At 36.0% G+C, this 22,411-nt stretch overlaps 1 protein-coding gene across 3 annotated transcripts in view; it reads right to left on the minus strand.

Moving 5' to 3' along the window:
- Positions 1-22,411, minus strand: part of LOC127847193 (uncharacterized) — a 227,020-nt gene that overhangs the window by 16,643 nt on the left and 187,966 nt on the right. For all 3 annotated transcript variants that reach the window (XM_052378918.1, XM_052378917.1, XM_052378916.1), the window contains exons 42-45: positions 15,969-16,039; positions 8,153-8,234; positions 7,607-7,690; positions 668-861 (exon numbers count right to left, since the gene is read on the minus strand). In XM_052378918.1, coding sequence (XP_052234878.1) covers positions 668-861; positions 7,607-7,690; positions 8,153-8,234; positions 15,969-16,039 — 431 coding nt within the window. The remainder of the gene's footprint in view (positions 1-667; positions 862-7,606; positions 7,691-8,152; positions 8,235-15,968; positions 16,040-22,411) is intronic.

The following is a 22,411-nucleotide window of genomic DNA, read 5'->3' on the forward strand; positions in this document are numbered from 1 at the left end:
AGCCCACATTTCTCAGAGCAAGGCACTTTACACCCATGCATTAAGCCCACATTTCTCAGAGCATGGCACTTTACACCCATGCATTAAGCCCACATTTCTCAGAGCAAGGCACTTTACACCCATGCATTAAGCCCACATTTTTCAGAGCAAGGCACTTTACACCCATGCATTAAGCCCACATTTCTCAGAGCAAGGCACTTTACACCCATGCATTAAGCCCACATTTCTCAGAGCAAGGCACTTTACACCCATGCATTAAGCCCACATTTTTCAGAGCAAGGCACTTTACACCCATGCATTAAGCCCACATTTCTCAGAGCAAGGCACTTTACACCCATGCATTAAGCCCACATTTTTCAGAGCAAGGCACTTTACACCCATGCATTAAGCCCACATTTCTCAGAGCAAGGCACTTTACACCCATGCATTAAGCCCCCATTTCTCAGAGCAAGGCACTTTACACCCATGAATTAAGCCCACATTTTTCACAGCAAGGCACAAATGTCGCTGTCTTTTCCAAATATTTTGTAGCATTTGATCTTTTATAACAGTTTTCTTTTGGTATTGTCTAATAAAATATACTTTTGAAAATGTACAGGCTAATCTGGGATGTCACTAAGCGCACATGCATTAAAACCTGCTTTTGCAAAGCAAGACTCATTCTTACCTTTTCCCCGACTCTGACTGTCTGCAGGAGCCTGGTTCCTGCCTCGCCAGGCAACATGGGAAGGTCCTCTGCGAAATATGAGATGGGCGGGAGTGTCGTGGGCTTCAGTTTTCCCGCCTCCATTTCCCGCCGGATCTGCTCCATCTGCCTGCGCTCTGCAGCGTTTGGCACCATGTCAAAGAACTTACGCCAATCTGGTCAACAAAAGCAAATTGATTTAGTTCAAAGCTATTAATTACAGCTTGATTGCATTCAAAGCAGAACGATTATTAAAATGCTCTCGAGTCAGTTTTTGGGATAGAACAAGTTCTTGATTTCTTTGAGGGAGATGTTAAGAACACACCCACAATGGGAATCAAACCTGTTACGACTAGGTGGACAACATACCCATATTGCTGATGCGACCTACAATTTATTTGGTTATGCTTAAAGCCACACACCTTGAAATGAAATACATGTTTATCAATACATATAGATACAATTTGAAAGTGCGCAAAATTGTCATTAAATCTATAGCCTAGTTAGCAATTAATTTTTTTTTTTAAATTTTAAAACCGAAAGTAGGATTTCTATACTTGAAAGTCCATTTCGACAAACGCAATGCTTTTTATGTTTTAAATTGCAAAAAGACGGATTTCTAACTTGTAACCACTGGATATATTTTAATTGGCATAGATACAATTAAATATATAGCTTAATTAGCAAGTTATTTATTAATTTTTATGTCCCCCACTATAGTAGTGGGGGACATATTGTTTTTGCCCTGCCTGTCTGTCTGTTGGTCTGTTTGCGCCAACTTTAACATTTTGCAATAACTTTTGCTATATTGAAGATAGCAACTTCATATTTGGCATGCATGTGTATCTCATGAAGCTGCACATTTTGAGTGGTGAAAGGTCAAGGTCAAGGTCATCCTTCAAGGTCAGAGGTCAAATATATGTGGCCAAAATCGCTCATTTTATGAATACTTTTGCAATATTGAAGATAGCAACTTGATATTTGGCATGCATGTGTATCTCATGGAGCTGCACATTTTGAGTGGTGAAAGGTCAAGGTCATCCTTCAAGGTCAGAGGTCAATTATATGTGGCCAAAATCGCTCATTTTATAAATACTTTTGCAATATTGAAGATAGCAACTTGATATTTGGCATGCATGTGCATCTCATGGAGCTGCACATTTTGAGTGGTGAAAGGTCAAGGTCATCCTTCAAGGTCAGAGGTCAAATATATGTGGCCCAAATCGCTTATTTTATGAATACTTTTGCAATATTGAAGATAGCAACTTGATATTTGGCATGCATGTGTATCTCATGGAGCTGCACATTTTGAGAGGTGAAAGGTCAAGGTCATCCTTCACAAGGTCAAGGTCATCCTACAATGTCAAACATCATATAGGGGGACATAGTGTTTCACAAACACATCTTGTTTTTAATTTTAAAACCGAAAGTAGGATTTCTATACGGTATACGTCAATTTCGACAAACGCGATTATCTTTAAGTTTAAAGCGCAAAATAGACGGATTTCTACCTTGAAACCACCAGATATATTCTAATTAGCATAGATAAAATTAAATCTATAGCCTAGTTAGCAAGTAATTTATTATTTTTAAAACGATACCACTTTTAAAACCAAAAGAAGAATTTCTAGACGTATACGTCCATTTCGACAAACGCGATAATTTTTAAGTTCTAAAGCGCAAAACAATGGAGTTCTACCTTTTAACCACCAGATATATTCTAATTGGCATAGATAAAATATGTTTCTTAGTTATACTTAAATTTGCTTTCATTTCAAGGTGTGTGGCTTTAATAGCCAAATACGATAATCAGTCCGATAAAAATCACTTTTGTGGTGTGGTGCCCCAGGATTCTAGACTGATTCGAGCCGCATCCTGTGAAAATGGGTCTTATGCCATATGCCGACTACATAGCTCCAAACCAGCCTGTACAATGGCAGTCTGGTCAGGGGCTACCATGTCCTTAAAACCTAACGTTTCCGGGTCTCGTTAGTGGACATAGTAGCTCCAGTGAAATACTGTGTGGTAGGAAGGCTGAGAAGGTGCCAATGCTGGCAGAATATGACCCCTTTTTGCATAAGGCAGCTCGTTTCATGTTTGAAGGAAAAGAAGTTAATTACTTTGTCTTCATTGGCAATTATCAGCCTCAAAACAGACTGGCATAGCCTAAACCACTTGGTCATCAAGACTTTAATGTTATTTTCAAGTTTATCTAACCAGAATCAGTCCAACTTAAGTTGGTGATTTAATGGTAGTTATGCCAAATGAAAATAGCATTCTCTGTACTCAACACTTAGTGTCAAGTACTATAACATCGTTGGCATGAAATTTCCTGTTGTTTTTTTATTACTTTTTTGTGGTCAATTACATTGTTAAATGTCTTATTTTGGAAATGAATAACAAATTTGTGTCTCGGTCATTTTTTCCACGGTGTGTGTGATATATTCCTGCATCAGTAAACCAACAAAAACAAGAGTTTTGTCACAGACATGACGAATACCCCCACATGAAGAGCGGATGAAAAGTTAACTTGAAATAGAGAGCAGACACCATATTGAATATGTAAAATGCATTAAGTGGCCCCGTGACCTAGTTTTGGGCCCAGCATGGCCCATATTCAAACTTGACCTAGACATCGTCTAGTTACAACTTCTAACCAGGTTTGGTAAAGATCGGATGAAAACAACTTGAATAAGAGAGCGGACACTTAATATGGACGGACCGACGGACAGACAGACAGACAAGCTCACTCCTATATAACCGCCTAAACTTCGTTTGTGAGGGTATAACTAGTATATCACAAATAATGATTTTACAGTATCCCATTTTATCCCATTAAGTATCCTATTATCCCATTATTTTTATCCCATTAAGCATCTCCATAATTATCTCCATCTCATTTGAAAATAAATTAAGGAAAAACACACTTAATAACGTAATACTGTCCATGTGTTTCGGTATTCAACAGAGTGGAAATACGACTGACTAATGGGGTTATTTACCATCGGGACTTCGGTTAGAAACCATTGCCCGAGCACACTGCTTAACATAAAACTCTGCGTAAAAAAGCCGAAACCGGCCAAAATATGGTCAGCCTGATTTTACTGGGCTGTACCATTTATAATATAAAATACTTTGCAGTGTGGATGCGGTGCTTTGATAAAAATCTAGTAGTCTAAAAATAGCTTTACTTATAATAAAATAAGATGCGCTATAAACACAATACTCAATATAAACTGCATATTGTCTGAGCCTATCCCTGTTAAAAAGTGGCGTTTCTATTGGTTGAAAGGCTTATATAACGATGGCGCTGATTGGCCGAAATTTCTTGTTAAAAATTACAAGTAGGTCAATCTGTTTTAAAATAGAAAAAATTCCCAGCAGATGACCTTGACATTGAGTGCACTTTACAGATTGTAAACAATAAGATTTCTGTTCAGGAAATATATCAGTTGAAAGAAAAAGGATAATTACATCCAAATGAACTTGAATTTTAATGAAATACATGAATTGTTTTATAGTAATAAATTACTATGTTGATGTTATATTGTTATTCTTCTTCTTCTTATTATTATTAATATGATATTGTTATTGGATGTTTTTAAAAGGAAGGAGAATAGAGAGAATAGCCCAATTTTTATAAGTAAAGATGGTGAAAACACATATTGTTTTATGTGGCATCATCATTACTAGACCCACTGTTCAGTATATACTGCAATGGGTTTGTTGGAGTCTTTAGACTTTGTGATCTGTGTTTTAAATGTTAAAACAATATAGAATTACTTTAATTTTATGTTTCTATAAAAGAAAAGAAATACACGGAAGTGTAATATATTAGAAATAAGCAACAATTATTAATATTTTAGGATTTTACAGATCACCAAGTGGTTTAACATTGCCACTATGTCTTAAAACTATGGATAGATGGGAATTTGTTGTTAGAGTTATATGTTATACAAAGAACTCTTAGCAATTGGAAGATATAAAGATTAATAAACATTAATTAATAGGGAAGGAAGAGCCTGATTTAATAGCTCTAATAAGGAAAGGGGAATTTGCATGTAAGCATGCAATTGTATCGAAATATAACAAAAAAAAAATGTATTTGGAAATTGTAATTTAGTTTTAAATTATATTTTGTTTTGTAATTGGTATGTATTCGTAAATGTGGCACAATGTTGAACACTTGCAGACAGTGAATATAGCCATAATGCCCCAACATAAGACCCTGTCTGTTTGGAACCTCATTAGAATTGGGCTATGAAGAAGAGACGACCCCCAAGAGTGGCATTAAGAAAATATTAAAAAGGGATAACAGTAATAACCCTTATATAATAAGGGCAATGATGTGTCGCCAAACGGACAACTTTATAGGGCAACATAAAAATTATAAGTAAAACAATGAACTTTACAGTTAAAAAAGACAGAACAGATAAACTCATACATAAAAGAAGTACTATATGCATTTATTTATATAAAATACAAGTTGCTACCCTGGAGGGTTAAAGGAAGGAGATATTTGGAAGTGTAGGCTGGTGTGAGTGGGGAATAAACCAGCAGGGGCATTACCACTAGTTTGGCATAAGGGAGGTAATTGTGGAGGTGGAGTCAACGACGGTTGTTTCCCATGGACCAGATGGATTTCACGGTAGATGAAGAATAGTATGAATATAATTAAAGGAAGATTAAATCAGTGTGATATAAAATTGGTAAAAAACCCAATTAATACCTCAATGCAGGTAAAAACCCACAAAATGCTCTTATCCAACCAATATTATTTAAATATAGGGGATAACAAGAGAGAAAATAGTACAAAAGAACCTTATCTGCTATATAAAACAGCAATTTAATACAAAAATAAGGAAATGTGCTATAGAAAATAGCAATTTAACACAAAAATAAGGAAATTGTGAGATCTGAACAGAGGTCCCTAAACTGAGCCCAGTTAGCTTTTTCAAGTAAGAATTTGTGCTCCCCTGAGCATTGGGCATCAGTTCCCTGTGCAATATAGTTGTGCAGGGTAACCTGTTGTGGGAGGTGATCAGATCCCATTGTATCATTAACGGTTGCCCATGCAGACGCACTGGCTATCCTGGCATTAACAGCAGTAAGGGCAATGTGGGAGTTTAAACCAGTGGGGTTAAGTCTGGTAAGAGAACCGTCATTGAGCAGTATAAGGTCTTGCTCGTCCAACCATTCTATAACCGCCTGACCTTCGAGACTGTATCTGAATTGTTGGAACCCCAAGCAGGGTGATGTGCATTAAAGTCCCCTGTGAATATTACATCATAGGGTTCTTTAATGGTCCTTAATTCCTTAAAGAGGCCGTTCAAAGTTTCAAAATCACATCCTCTTGAGTAAATATTGACCAAAATAAGAGGCCGGTTCTTATCAATAACCAATTTAATTGCTAATGCCTCAATAGCCATGCTACTATCCGGTTTTAATTGGTTGTTCACTCCCGGGTATTCATTATTAATAGTATTTTTAATATCAATGGCAAGACCACCAGCAATATGATGGTTTAAGATACCAAAAATTTTAACTTCACAGTAAAAGCCAGGAATTTGCTAAACATTATTATTGGAAAATTTGGTTTCCTGGAGGCATAATATATGTATATTGGGATTACTGTCAAGAAAATACTTCAGCTCCTCTGTATGTTTGTTGGTGGTAAGACCACCAACATCTTAAGAAATGATTTGCAGATTACTGTCCATATTGGAGTGAAATTAACTTGCGTTTATACTGATTGAGGTTATGATGTGGAGATTTAACTCTTAATTAATGACCGGCACAGGCCCCTTTGAGTTTCGTGGGGGTCCTTGCCGGCCGGACGGGTTTCTTGTAAACAGAGGGGGGACTGCTGGCCGGAGGGGGCATCCTGGATCTGCTATTATTGGAGGATCCCCAGTTCCAGAATAGATTTTATTAGATAGGTATTTGTCAGGGGGGATGACCTTTGTTAGAGATTATCTGCAATTTTTGAACCGAGAATCAATTTTATTATAAATGTAGAAAATAACACGACACCCAGTGGGCCTATTTCGGTCCTTTAATATCTCAGCTATCAGATCCGTCAGCTCGCATAGATGTATGCTCCTATATGTGTGACCTGTTGCTGGCGGATCCTTAATTTTGATAAATGATTCCCCAGCAAACGAGTTATGTCTGCTGGTGTTAACGGTAGGGGAGCTCATTGGGGATGTCTGGGTGTCGACCATTCTGGGACGGTTAGGGGGAATACTTACTCGGGGCTCCTCCTCTATTTCGCAGACACCAAAGATTGTAAGGTTCTCCAATATACCGGAGTGCACCGACACCAGAGAGTCGTGCCCCGTCACATCAAACATGGAGTTGTCCGACAGTGTAGTGCTACTACAAGTGGTGTCACTAGCACCGTCAGACAAAAGGGTGGATGGGTCGGACCCCTGGTAGCCACAGGAGGGCCTCTCTGGGTAGGTGAATCCCCCTGGATAGGTGATACAGGGGGGAGTGCGCATTTCCGGTGTGTGGTTGGAGACCGGTTCCACAGGAGTAACTTTGGGGAGGGGGGTCCGTATTAATGGGTTGAGGGGGGTACTCTTACCCACTAGCCCCTCAACTATAGGACATGTCCTCCCGGTTTGGGGCGAGATAATACCGGTAGAGGCATGTTTGGGTGATGACGTGGAACCGGTTGTGGTGGTGGTGTTTCGGGCGCCCACGCTGTGGCTCACAGTGTCAGGTGCGAATAGCCTACTCTCCGCCTCGGACTATGGAAATACGGCAAAACTTTATCCTTTAAATTGGCTGACCTTCATTTCAATTGGCTGACATACTGTTCAATTAGCTGACCTACATTCTTTTAAGCTGACCTACTTTCTAATTAGCTGATCTACCTTGTAATTGAGTTACCTACATTTTGATTAGCTGACCTACCTTTCGAGGATTGTGGACTGGTATGTGAGCGCGGTCTCGGGCTGGCAGACTCAGACTTGACAGGGGACAGCATAGCACCAAAACCTGAAATTGACCAGTCATATAATAATAGTCAGAAAATTAGTTTTGTATCCAATAGGGATAAAAGTAAATTGACACAGGAGAATTTTCACTATTTCCTCACTTTCTCAAAACTTCATTGTTTGAGTTGAGCTTTACAAATTGAGAACATTCATGATACCGGACCCAGAACTGGTGTCATATTCCAGAAGTATCTTATGAAAAATTGTATTTCTATCTTTAAATTGGGAAAATTTCTTAACTGTTTCATTTCATATTGCAATAAATTGGCATCAAGATTTACATGAAAATAACATCATTATGTCAATGTTATTATAGGAATATAAAAAAACAACATGTGTTTCCTTATTTACTAAAGAAATACAAGAGATTGTAACTTTGACCTTAAGTGAAATTATTTAAGAAATGACTTAAGGTAAGTTGTTTGTGGAATACCACCATAGACTAATAAACGGTGCCACCTACCTTGATGACCAGCACGTTGATAGCTCATGTCCGATATTTCCTTTGTAATACCAGAGTCATAACTGCTCAGTCGATCTGTCACCTGATGACAAATGAAGTAAATATTAGCATGGTGCAAATTATTTTTAAAAATCTGTCAAAAGGCAAGGCAAAGTTCTTGCGCATACCAGAGGTGTAAAAGTTGAGACGACATTTTGTAATCTGTGTTAAAAGAACAGAAATTTGGTGCACTCTGGGAAAACATGGCTAAACAGAAATGTAATTTTCCACTTACTGTGAAACCATTTATTTTCGTCGGCACAAAATTTCGCCCTTTTCATAAAAATGACTATTTCGTCCGCTCTTAAATTCGTCCATTTCTGGTTTTGAAAAAAAACAACGTCCGATTTGTTTGTAATACATGTAATACGTGGTTGCGAAAAAATCGTGCTGGGGAAAGAGAGGTGACACTTGGTAGTCACTTGCAGGAGGTGGGCCTTGTTTGGCATATGCCAATTAACAAGTCTGTTATTTTAGGTGATAGTAACTGTCCCTTATTATTTTATGTCATTGACACGTTTTTTGTTATGATTAGCGGATAAGTGGGACTGAATAATCGTTAACGAGTGTTTTAAACAACGAAGCCAATTGCCAATTAGTCTTTTTCCATTACTATCACGGTCAAACTGATAACAATCTTACCTTTATCGGCGCCAATTAGAGAAGGTGCGAACATTATGGGTTATAATTAGCGTAAGCAAATTATTTTGGTCATATTTCATTAAAGTCAAATTAAACACAAATCAAAATGTTCTTTATTAATTTGTAACAAAGCGCTGAATATATTTCAGGCAGGTGTTGATCACACATCGTCATATTTTAATTGCGTTTAATAGTATTGTCTTTAATCCGGATTCGCCGCGTGTAGGCTGTATAATCTGCAACACCCCTGAAAAACACAATACACACAATGGGTAATAAAGTTGTTAACAATTAGCGCTAATCAACACTATTATACCTAAACGAAGTCGACGCATTCGATACAGCCTTATTGCATTCGCGTTTTACAGGAAATGTCAGTTGTCAGTACACTGTATAATGAACACCCCTTTGTGTCAAAACCGGATTTAACTTGAGTGTGAATAGTCGACTGTTTCATGTTCTTTGTATCAATACCATCTGTGTATCTGTATTATAAGTATACCAGTCAACAAACAAGGTGCGCGCTTCCGCATATGGGTATTCGGACGTTCAAAAAATTGACCTACGGTTTAGCGTTCACGCCGTCGAACGCATTAAGCAATATAACTCGTTTTTTTCACTATTTCTTTATTTGCAAAAAATACTAGTGGCTTATAACTTACCTTGCAATCTTTTTTTCTCGCATTTTGCGAGTGTGAGAGTGTTAATTTCGAGCCCTGTGTATATGCGTGGATTACGCTAGATTTAAATGCCTCATGCCTACGGTAATTCAGTCTTATTTGTTTCAAATATGGGACATGATTGTTCGTTATGATCTTGAATTCGTCCATCGGTCGAAGGACGAAAAAGGCGAAAATTAATGTCGGACAAATAATAATGGTTTCACAGTATATGTTGTTTTTTTGTTTAAACTATATCTCTTATGATGACCCCACCGGCTAATCTGGGCCAACACTTACACGCATGCATTAAGCCCTGTTTTCCCAGAACGCAGCTCATTAACCCTTTCCCACTCAGAAGCAAAGTGAAAATTATTATGTGCAGACAGCATTAAAACAGAACAACCTGCGAGTAACTTGCTGTCTGTTCAGGTTTTAAGCTGTTTGCTGCTCATCAGTATTTTAGGGTTGGAAATAAAGCCTTTAAAACTTGAATCTAGTAAGACAGGTCTGTAATTAAATGTAACTTTCTAAGGGACTACAAACGCGTCAAAATATATATCCAAGTGGTAAAGGATAAATTCATCCAGTGTCATTACCTGCCTTCCATGACTGTCATAAAATACGAGCTGCTCGCTACTATTATACACTGGATCCCTTATCAAACCCTCGAGCTCTTTCTTTCTATTAAACTCCTTTATCGTAGGCAACACACCCATTATTGCCCGGCGTTCGCGACTTTCTAGGTTTCTGTCACTTTCTGACGATTTGGGAGTATTACATGTTCCACGTAAACTTCTCAGATTGGTATTGCTCGAGTGTAGACTCTTGGATGACTGAGACAAATAGCTATTTTTAGTTTTCTTCGAGTGCAAGGTCACAGCACTTTCGCTGCTGTGTCTAGTTTTAAGTGTTATAAATGTTCGATAGGATTTTGCCGAGTGTCTCGACTCGAAACCAGAATCAACAGATGTCTTTACTGACTTCAGAGTTTTTGCGTCCGCCATATTTAGTTGTAACCTTTTATATATATTTTACTTTCTGTTAATCACCTTCAACAGTTTGTGATGTGACTAATGGTATTATTGTTTATGTCCAAGCATAACTCACTTTTCTGTATTACTACAGTTGGCTTCTTGTGCTCACCTTCAACGGTTTGTGAAGTATTTATGTATGCTATTGATATTTATGTCCAAGCATAACTCACTTTTCTGTATTAGATCTACTACAGTTGGCTTCTTGTGTTCAACTTCAACGGTTTGTTAAGTATTTATGTATGCTATTGATATTTATGTCCAAGCTTAATTCTTCATTACTTTTTCATTACTTATTTACAACCGTGTTATAGGGTTCACAATCATGATGCTTTTTATTCACATTAGCTAAACACAAAGTTGATAAACAAAGTTGATATACTCGTGTAAAAAGTTTCATTATTCCTGTTTGTACAATCCAGCTCAGAGTATCAAATCACAATCAAACCTGTAAACTGATAATTTAAAACTACTTAATTGGCTCAAATTACGCATTATGAAAGCGATCATTAGGTAAGAAACAATAAGAGAATACTCCACAAAGACATTTAAACCAATTTAAAAATCACCTACATTAAAGGCTGAAAATTAAACCAATTTAAAGATCAGGGAAATTAAAGGCTGAAATTTAAAACAATTTAAAGATCAGCAACATTAAAGGCTGAAATTTAAACAAATTTAAAGATCAGCAACATTTGAGGCTTAAATTTAAACCAATTTAATGATCAGCAACATTAAAGGCTGAAATTTAAACCAATTTAAAGAGCATCAACATTAAAGGTTGAAATTTAAACCAATTTAAAGATCAGCGACATTAAAGGCTGAAATTTAAACCAATTTAAAGATCAGCGACAATAAAGGCTGAAATTTAGACCAATTTAAAGATTAGCAACATTAAAGGCTGAAATTTAAACCAATTTAAAGATCAGCGACAATATAGGCTGAAATTTAGACCAATTTAAAGATTAGCAACATTAAAGGCTGACATTTAAACAAATTTAAAGATCACAGACGTTTAAGGCTGAAATTTTATCCAATTTAAAGATCAGCCACATTGAAGGCTGAAATTTAAACCAATTTAAAGATCAGCCACATTGAAGGCTGAAATTTAAACCAATTCAAAGATCAGCCACATTGAAGGCTGAAATTTAGACCAATTAAAATATCACTGACATTTAAGGCTTAAATTTAAACCAATTTAAAGATCAGCGACTTTAGGGCTGAAATTTAAACCGGATTTAAAGATCAGCCACATTAAAGGCTGAAATTTAAACCAATTTAATGATCAGCAACATTAAAGGCTGAAATTTAAACCAATTGAAATATCAGCCACATTAAAGGCTGAAATTTAAACCACTTTAAAGATCAGCCACATTAAAGGCTGAAATTTAAACCAGTTTAAAGATCAGTCACATTAAAGGCTGAAATTTAAACCAATTGAAAGATCAGCCACATTAAAGGCTGAAATTTAAACCACTTTAAAGATCAGCCACAGTAAAGGCTGAAATTTAAACCACTTTAAAGATCACCAAAATTAAAGGCTGAAACTGTGCCTTATCATGATCAAAACTTTTTTTGTGCAAAAATTACCTGTTAATTGGATATATAATGACTAACCCTTTGTCACTTAGATACATATTTTGACGCATATTTAGTCCCTTAGAAAGTTACATTTAATTAAATACCTTTGTTACTAGCTTCAAGTTTTAAAGGCTTCATTTACAACCGCTAGTTACTGATGGGCAGCAAACAGCAAAAAACCTGAACAGACTATCATATCATGCTACTATATATATATATAAGATTCAAGTTTTAAAGGGTTCATTTACAACCGCTAGTTACTGATGAGCAGCAAACAGCATAAAACCTGAACAGACTATCATATGCTACTACATATATATAAGATTCAAATTTTAAAGGGTTCATTTACAACCGCTAGTTACTGATGAGCAGCAAACAGCATAAAACCTGAACAGACTATCATAGTTATATATATATATAAGATTCAAGTTTTAAAGGGTTCACTTACAACCGCTAGTTACTGATGAGCAGCAAACAGCATAAAACTTGAACAGACTATCATATCATGCTACTATATATATATATAAGATTCAAGTTTTAAAGGATTCACTTACAACCACTAGTTACTGATGAGCAGCAAACAGCATAAAACCTGAACAGACTATCATATCATGCTACTTTATATATATAAGATTCTAGTTTTAAAGGGTTCACTTACAACCGCTAGTTACTAATGAGCAGCAAACAGCATAAAACCTGAACAGACTATCATATCATGCTACTATATATATATATATATATATATATATATATATAAGATTCAAGTTTTAAAGGGTTCATTTACAACCGCTAGTTACTGATGAGCAGCAAACAGCATAAAACCTGAACAGACAATCATAGTTATATATATATATAAGATTCAAGTTTTAAAGCGTTCATTTACAACCGCTAGTTACTGATGAGCAGAAAACAGCATAAAACCTGAACAGACTATCATAGTTCTGATTTTATGCTGATTGCGAAAGCCATTTTCACTTAGCTTCTTATGAGGGAAAGGATTAAAACATTTTTTGCGCAAAAATTAATTATCAATTGGACAATGACTTACAGTACGAAATCAATTAAAGATTCATGTTTGTTAAATGATTCTCAAAACCTAAAAAATTGTCAACAGTGAAAAAAAAAGATGTTCATCAAAATGTAATTTCCTGGAGAAAAAAAAGAAAAGTGTTTTACTATAGTGTGCAACTGGTTCAAAGTACATTTACATTTTTATATAAGATATCAATTTTGTTTTTCAGCAATTAATTTAAAAGTGAAATGTTTGCAGATAAAAAACCAGGAAATATTAAATTGAGTCCATCTGTACCCTATAGACAACTGTTAAAATAAATAATTAAAAAAATATCTGAACATTCTAAATATTTAATTCTCAAAAACCAACAAACAGAAATGTGTACAAGTTTAAATATTCGTCAAGTATGTTTGAAATTTATGCCATATATGTTACACCTGATACCTTCATTAAATATTAAATGCCCTGGGTCTCTTTCACAGTAATTGATTTTGAAATTAATCGTCTAGTATATTTGAAATGTTCCATTTATGTAACACCTGACACCTTAATTAAATTCTAAATGCCCTGGGTCGCTTTAACTCTTTACCACTTAGATACATGTTTTTACGCATTTGTAGTCCCTTAGAAAGTTAAATAGAACTTAACACCTTTCTGAAATCGATCATTTCATTTAGCCGCACAGTATAGGGCAAATAGTGGAAGTTAAATTTAATTGGTTGTCCATAAATACAATTTCTTTATTGGAACATTATACAAGCTCTTTTTAAAATATATAAAGCATATATATATATATATATATATATATATATATATATATATATATATATTTATAACAAAACGTGGCGTCACATCAGGATACAAACTGTTTGCTATTCTGATAGTATTCTTTGAAAAAATTGAAGAATGGTAATTTTAGAAATTAAGCAGACAACAGTTTAGCAGACGACAAATTACCCAGCATGCAAGGGGTTAAATGACAAAAACAATATTAAAGCAGAAAGTGTAACATGCATCAAGCCCCATTTTTCCAGCGTAAGGCTCATCTTATTCATCTCATTCCATCTAAACTACCCAATGAACAATACAAGGAGCAATCGTGATCACTACTAAAGCATTATAAAATAGAGATGCTAGTGTGTGTTTCAAACTTTACAAGGCACTTTAGCTGCAGATGCTGCTTTATGTGAGGTGTTTCAAACTTTACAAGGCTCTTTAGCTCTTGATGCTGCATTATGTGAGGTGTTTCAAACTTTACAAGACACTTTAGCTACTGATGCTGCTTGATGTGAGGTGTTTCAAACTTTACAAGGCACTTTAGCTCCTGATGCTGCTTTATGTGAGGACCCGGAGTGTGTCCCAGCTGATGATGCTTTATGTGAGGAACCGGAGTGTGTCCCAGCTGATGCTGCATTATGTGAGGACCCGGAGTGTGTCCCAGCTGATGCTGCTTTATGTGAGGACCCGGAGTGTGTCCCAGCTGATGCTGCTTTATGTGAGGACCCGTAGTGTGTCCCAGCTGATGCTGCTTAATGTGAGGACCCGGAGTATTCCCAGCTGATGCTGCTTTATGTGAGGACCCGGAGTGTGTCCCAGCTGATGCTGCTTTATGTGAGGACCCGTAGTGTGTCCCAGCTGATGCTGCTTTATGTGAGGACCCGGAGTATTCCCAGCTGATGCTGCTTTATGTGAGGACCCGGAGTGTGTCCCAGCTGATGATGCTTTATGTGAGGACCCGGAGTGTGTCCCAGTTGATGCTGCTTTATGTGAGGACCCGGATTGTGTCCCAGCTGATGCTGCTTTATGTGAGGACCAGGAGTGTGTCCCAGCTAATGCTGCTTTATGTGAGGCCCGGAGTGTGTCCCAGCTGATGCTGCTTTATGTGAGGACCCGGAGTGTGTCCCATCTGATGCTGCTTATGTGAGGACCCGGAGTGTGTCCCAGCTGATGCTGCTTTATGTGAGGACCCTGAGTGTGTCCCAGCTGATGCTGCTTTATGTGAGGACCCGGAGTGTGTCCCAGCTGATGCTGCTTTATGTGAGGACCCGGAGTGTGTCCCATCTGATGCTGCTTTATGTGAGGACCCGGAGTGTGTCCCATCTGATGCTGCTTTATGTGAGGACCCGGAGTGTGTCCCATCTGATGCTGCATTATGTGAGGACCCGGAGTGTGTCCCAGCTGATGCTGCTTTATGTGAGGACCCGGAGTGTGTCCCAGCTCCTGATGCTGCATTATGTGAGGACCCGGAGTGTGTCCCAGCTGATGCTGCTTTTTGTGAGGACCTGGAGTGTGTCCCAGCTGATGATGCTTTATGTGAGGACCCGGAGTGTGTCCCAGCTGATGCTGCTTTATGTGAGGACCCGGAGTGTGTCCCACCACTCATACCTGATTAACTAACAAGACTCATTAAGACTTGGATGAATTTTAATAATATAGCTAACATTTGCAGATTTTTACTTTATTTTTGCCTGTTAAGTAAGAAATTGATAGATTTACCTGTATTGCCCTGTCAATTATGTCTGTCTCCAAACACACATTTTAAAGGACAGTCAGACTACGCCATGTGCCAGGAAAACTGGGCTTAATGCATGTGAATAAAGTGTCATCACAGATTAGCCTGTGAAGTCTGCACTGGCTAATCAGGGACAAGCCTTTCCGCTATGAAGGTATCTTTGATTTAAAGCAAGTCTTTTCATAGCATAAATCCAGTTAAGGCGGAAAGATAGTCTCTGATTAGCCTGTGCGCACTGCACAGATTTTTCTGTGACGCCTCTTAAAGCAATTATCCCAGTTTGTCAGATCTAGACTCAAACTAAGCCATACAATATTTATAAAATATCCCCCACCTGACTGCTAGTGATGTTAGAGAGAGTATGGAAGGCAGAATCCTTCTGTGTGATGTCCTCGTCCTCATCCTCTGTAAAAGATCACACACAAAAATCAGCACAATTAACATGTAGTACATAGAGGATATTTGTTGGATTAGGTGATTATCGATTTGAATTCACGAGTGATCATACAAAATATTTATTTTCTATGATCACGAGTGAATTAAAATCAATATTCCACCAAATCTAACAAATTTTCTTTTTATTTTATGCTTTTCTTCACAGTGTATATACATTGTTAAAGAGTTTAACTAAAGAACTACGCTGGGATAATTACGTTATTTCATCAAAAAAAGACGTAATTTCACAGTAAACAGTGAAAACTATCGATGATTTTCACTGTTAATTTTTCAATGTTTGAAACAGTGAAACTATTAGTTTTAATTCACTGATATTTCGCTATAAACCACAGGAAAGCATTAAATAAACGCAGTTCTATACCCATTCTTTTTAATTTAACCCTTTACCACTTAAATACGTATTTTTACGCATTTGTAGTCCCTTAGAAAGTTAAATTTAATTAAAGAGCTTTCTTACTGGATTCAAGTTTTAAAGGCTTCATTTCCTAGCCTAAGATACTGATGGGCAGCAAACTGCATTAAACTTGAACATACTGTGAGTTACTCTCAGGCTGTTCTGGTTTTATGCTGATTGCACATAGCCATTTTTACTTTGCTTCTGAGTGGGTAAGAGTTAAAAAGTTGGCGTATGTTGTACATTGATACAACCGATTGTGCAATAGTAAAATACCGGCCAATTTGAATGTTTTCTTTAATAAACAACTTGTTTGACTATTTTGGCATTTATAAATCTGGACACTTTATACATGGTTGTGCTTATACACGGCCAATTTGAATGTTTTCTTTTATAAGCAACTTGTTTGACTTTTTTGACAATTATAAATCTGGACACATTATACATGGTTGTGCTTATACACGGCCAATTTGAATGTTTTCTTTAATAAACAACTTGTTTGACTATTTTGACATTTATAAATCTGGACACATAATACATGGTTGTGCTTATACACGGCCAATTTGAATGATTTCTTTAATAAACAACTTGTTGGACTATTTTGGCATTTATAAGTCTGGACACATTATACATGGTTGTGCTTATACACGGCCAAATTGAATGTTTTCTTTAATAAACAACTTGTTTGACTATTTTGGCATTTATAAATCTGGACACATTATACATGGTTGTGCTTATACACGGCCAATTTGAATGTTTTCTTTAATAAACAACTGGTTTGACCATTTTGGCATTCATAAATCTGGACACATTATACATGGTTGTGCTTATACACGGCAAATTTGAATGTTTTCTTTAATAAACAACTTGTTTGACTATTTTGGCATTTATAAGTCTGGACACATTATACATGGTTGTGCTTATACACGGCCAATTTGAATGATTTCTTTAATAAACAACTTGTTGGACTATTTTGGCATTTATAAGTCTAGACACATTATACATGGTTGTGCTTATACACGGCCAAATTGAATGTTTTCTTTAATAAACAACTTGTTTGACTATTTTGGCATTTATAAATCTGGACACATTATACATGGTTGTGCTTATACACGGCCAATTTGAATGTTTTCTTTAATAAACAACTGGTTTGACCATTTTGGCATTCATAAATCTGGACACATTATACATGGTTGTGCTTATACACGGCAAATTTGAATGTTTTCTTTAATAAACAACTTGTTTGACTATTTTGGCATTTATAAATCTGGACACATTATACATGGTTGTGCTTATACACGGTAAAGTACAGTATGTACCATGTTGTGAGCAGAACATATTTTGGAAAATATACAAATTCCAATACATTTTATTCAAATAGCAATAATAACTGAAAAATCCTGTGAAATCATATACATTAACAATTTGGTCAAGTACTTCAGTCTGAATTATGTCTAGAATTCTTTAAATTCCCATAATTACACCTATGCTGAATCAATATAGCACTTTTACTTATCCTTAGAACGAGACACACTCACACACATATCTCTAAAACAGTACCATATAACATATCTATGTTATATGAACTGCATCATGCAAAAATGGGTCTTACATTATTGGTATATATAAACTGCATCATGCAAAAATGGGTCTTACATTGTTGTTATATATGAACCGCATCATGCAAAAATGGGTCTTACATTGTTGGTATATATGAACTGCATCATGCAAACATGGGTCTTACATTGTTGGTAAATATATGAACTGCATCCTGCAAAAGTGGGTCTTACATGTTGGTATATATGAACTGCATCATGCAAAAGTGGGTCTTACATTGTTGGTATATATGAACTGCATCATGCAAAACTAGGTTTTATATTGTTGATATATAAATTGCCTCATGCAAAAGTGGATCTTATATTCTTCGGTATATATGAACTGCATCATGCAAAAATGGGTCTTACATTGTTGGTAAATATGAACTGCATCATGCAAAAATGGGTCTTACCATGTTGGTATATATGAACTGCATCATGCAAAAGTGGGTCTTACATTGTTGGTATATATGAACTGCATCATGCAAAACTAGGTTTAATATTGTTGATATATAAATTGCCTCGTGCAAAAGCGGGTCTTATATTCTTCGGTATATATGAACTGCATCATGCAAAAATGGGTCTCACATAGTTGGTAATTATGAACTGCATCATGCAAAAGCGGTCTTAAATGGTTGGTATATATGAACTTCATAATGCAAAAATGGGTCTTACATGTATGCCATATGGGGCCAAATAAGCTCCAAGATTTGTGGTCTCATTAGATTAAATGATTTAACAGCATATCACTAAAACACAAACACACAAAATGCTGAGATTATACTAAACTGATATTGGTGGCACATTCTCACCCCTTCATATATATCATGAAGCATCGATCATCAAGAAAAGATATTCAAAAAAGTGATACCCATAAGAGGTTCACCATCAATGTGGCATTAGATCGGAATTAAGGCAAGTCTGGATATTAAAAGAGCATGATTGATTTATTCATTAAATATGATAGCGTTGTTTTTAGCATCATGCGTATTAAGATTACAGGGACCTGTTCATATTTTGACAAGTTGACAAGATTCAAACGTTTTTGTCACAAATTAACTTTGGTTTCAAATGCACATTTGGATTTTTAACCCTTTCCCACTTAGATACATATTTTGACACATTTGTAGTCCCTTTGAAAGTTAAATTTAATTAAAGACCGTTCTTACTAGATTCAAGTTTTAAAGGCATCACTTCCAACCGTTTGATACTGATGAGCAGCAAACAGCATAAAACCAGAACAGACTGCAAGTTACTCGCAGGCTGTTCTGGTTTTATGCTGGTTGCAAAAGCCATTTTCACTTTGCTTTTATGGGGGAAAGGGTTAAGGCAACTCTGGATATTAAAAGAGCATGATTTATTGATTTATATAGTGATTACCTAGTTTTTAGCATCATGCGTTTTAAGATTACATAGAGGATTTTGTTTGTTTCGGTGGATTATCGATTTTAATTCACGAGTGATCATACAAAATAATATTTTCTCGAGTGGCGCAGCCAAGAGTGAAAAAATATATTTTCTATGATCATGAGTAAATTAAAATCGATATTCCACCCAATCCAACAAATTTTCCTTTTATTTTATGCTTTTTTTTCACAGTTTATAATCATTTTTAAAGAGTTAAACTAAAGAATTTCGCTGGAATAATGACGTCATTTCGTAAAAAAAATGACGTCATTTCACAGTAAACAGTGAAAATTATCGATAATTTTCACTGATAATTTTCACTGATTCAATGAAAGTATCAGTTTTAATTCACTGATATTTCTCTATAAACCACCAGAAAGCATAAAATAAATGGATCTATTTATACTTTGACAAATTGACAAGATTCAAGCTTTTCTTGTCAGAAATTAACTTTGGTTCCAAATGCACACTTGGATCATCAATTAGTAAATTTCTTTATACCTATCAGCAGCTTGTCTTGTGAGATTACGGCAACTGCTTATACAACACATGTTATTTTTTTAATACAGTATTATATTCTTCCAGGGTAGATCACATTTTAAGGGGTTTAAAGTGGCATAATGACCTTAAAACTAACAGAATAGCTTGTGCAAGCATCTGAACAACATGAACACTAACAGAACTGCATGCAAACTCCAATATACCCATTTAAGCTGTGTTTGTTGGATGTATAATAAAAAATAAATACCAGCATGATCAATCAATATACCCATTTAAGCTGTGTGTGTTGGATGTATAATAAAAATAAATCCCAGCATGATCCATGATCTGATAAAAGGGGGCTTAATGCAAATGAGTATTTCCCTCCCAGATAAGCCTGTGAAGTTGGCACAAGTCACTCAGGGACAAAAACTTGCCCTTTTATGGAATTGTTCATTTTAATGAGGTCTCTTTTGAACACAAGTCCATTGAAGCCGGAAAGCATCGTCCCTGATTAGCCTGTGCAGACTGGGCTAACGTGGGGCACCTGACGCACGCGCATTCACAGAACGCTTCTCATATATCCCCTTAACTTAGATACTTATTTCTACGCATTTGTAGCCCCTTAGAAAGTTATATATAACTTAAAACTTTTCTTATTAGATTCAGCTTTTAAAGGCTACATTTCCAACCAATAGATACTGATGAGCAGCAAAAAGCATAAAACCTGAACAGACTGCGAGTTACTGGTTGTTCTGGTTTTATGGTGGTTGCAAAAGCCATTTTCACTTTGCTTCTTATGGGGGAAATGTTTAAACTGTGTATTTTGGGTGTAAAATAAACTTAGATGTCAGCATTACTACATACAGAAAGAAACACTTATGGATTGACAATACACAACAAAACAAGATTCATTATTTCTAACAGGACAAAAGCACAAAGATCAGGAGAGACTGCGAAGTGCTCCAAACAATGCAAGGGAAGTAACCCATTAAAGGGAGGTAAACACATAAATACACATTTTCAAAGCTATGGGATCACATATATTTACCCAGAACTACCCACAGAGGAATGAACATCAAGGACACTGCAGTCTTATTGAATATTGCAAAGGTATATCCTGTTGATAATAGCAATACAACTATTAGCTTACTTAATTATTTGATATGAAATTTAAAGAAGAAATAGAGAATACATCTTAAAATACGTATATTATTGATTTTAATTCACAAGTTATCAGAGAAATTAATAATTGGGCCTCAACTGATTACATTTTTTTATTTGATAACGAGTTATGAATATATATATATCTAGCTACAGAGAACCAACACATTTATTGTTTCATTAAAACCTTTGTCCATTGATTATTTTCATTTTACAAGAGTTTAACTGGGCAATTTTGCTGTAATATTTACATAACGATGTCAAAAATGACATCATTTGTCAGTAAAACAGTGAATATTATCAATAATTGTTTACTGTTATAGTTCACTGTTTCAAACATCGAATCAACGTTAATATATCACTGAAATTTCCCTATAAGCCTCTGAAAAGCAATAAATAGAGAATTTCTTTATTTTTAACATTTAATGATGTTAATTTTCATGAACTATAAGTGTTCAATCTTTTGCCTCAAAACTACAAACAGTTTGATGACAGGTAAGTAAACCCTTTCCCACTCAGAAATAAAGTGAAAATCGCTATGTGCAAACAACATAAAACCAGAACAGCCTACAAGTAACTCGCAGTCTGTTCAGATTTAGGCTGTTTGCTACTCATCAGTATCTAAGGGTTGGAAATGAAGCCTTTAAAACTTGAATCTAGTAAGAAAGGTATTTAAATAAATATTACTTTCCGAGTGACTACAAATGCGTCAAAATACATATCTAAGTGGTAAAGGGTTAATGTTGATCGTTATTATCATTACAAACAGATTAATTTGCAAATACTGCCACATCATTCAAATCAAAGTTAGGTTGACATTTGTGATGGAGACTTTTTTATTAAATAAATGAGCTGTGATCTGGAAAAATTGGGCTTAATACATGTGTGTAGGGTTGTCCCTGACTAGCCTGTGCAATGAAATATTTTGTTAAAGTGGAAAATGCAAGATTATCTTCCTTGATATAAAAATTTGTTACAACAAGAGCATCGCATAACGGGTGCCACGCTCGGCTGCGGGTGCAGTTTTTAATAGATGAAAGCTTGTCAGATATTTTTTTGTTTTTTTTAGAGGTCACAGTGACCTTGACATTTTACCTAGTGACCCAAAAATGGGTGTGGCATGTAGAACTCATAAAGGTGCAGTTATATATGAAGTATCAAAGCTGTAGGTTGAAGCACTTTGATTTCAGAGCCAATGTTCAAAACCTTGACAAAATGTTAAGGTTTTAGCACGACGCGGACGAGGGACACGACGAGCTGGCTATGACAATACCTCGGGTT

This window comes from Dreissena polymorpha, chromosome 10, assembly GCF_020536995.1.
Source record: "Dreissena polymorpha isolate Duluth1 chromosome 10, UMN_Dpol_1.0, whole genome shotgun sequence".
Classification (NCBI taxonomy): domain Eukaryota; kingdom Metazoa; phylum Mollusca; class Bivalvia; order Myida; family Dreissenidae; genus Dreissena; species Dreissena polymorpha.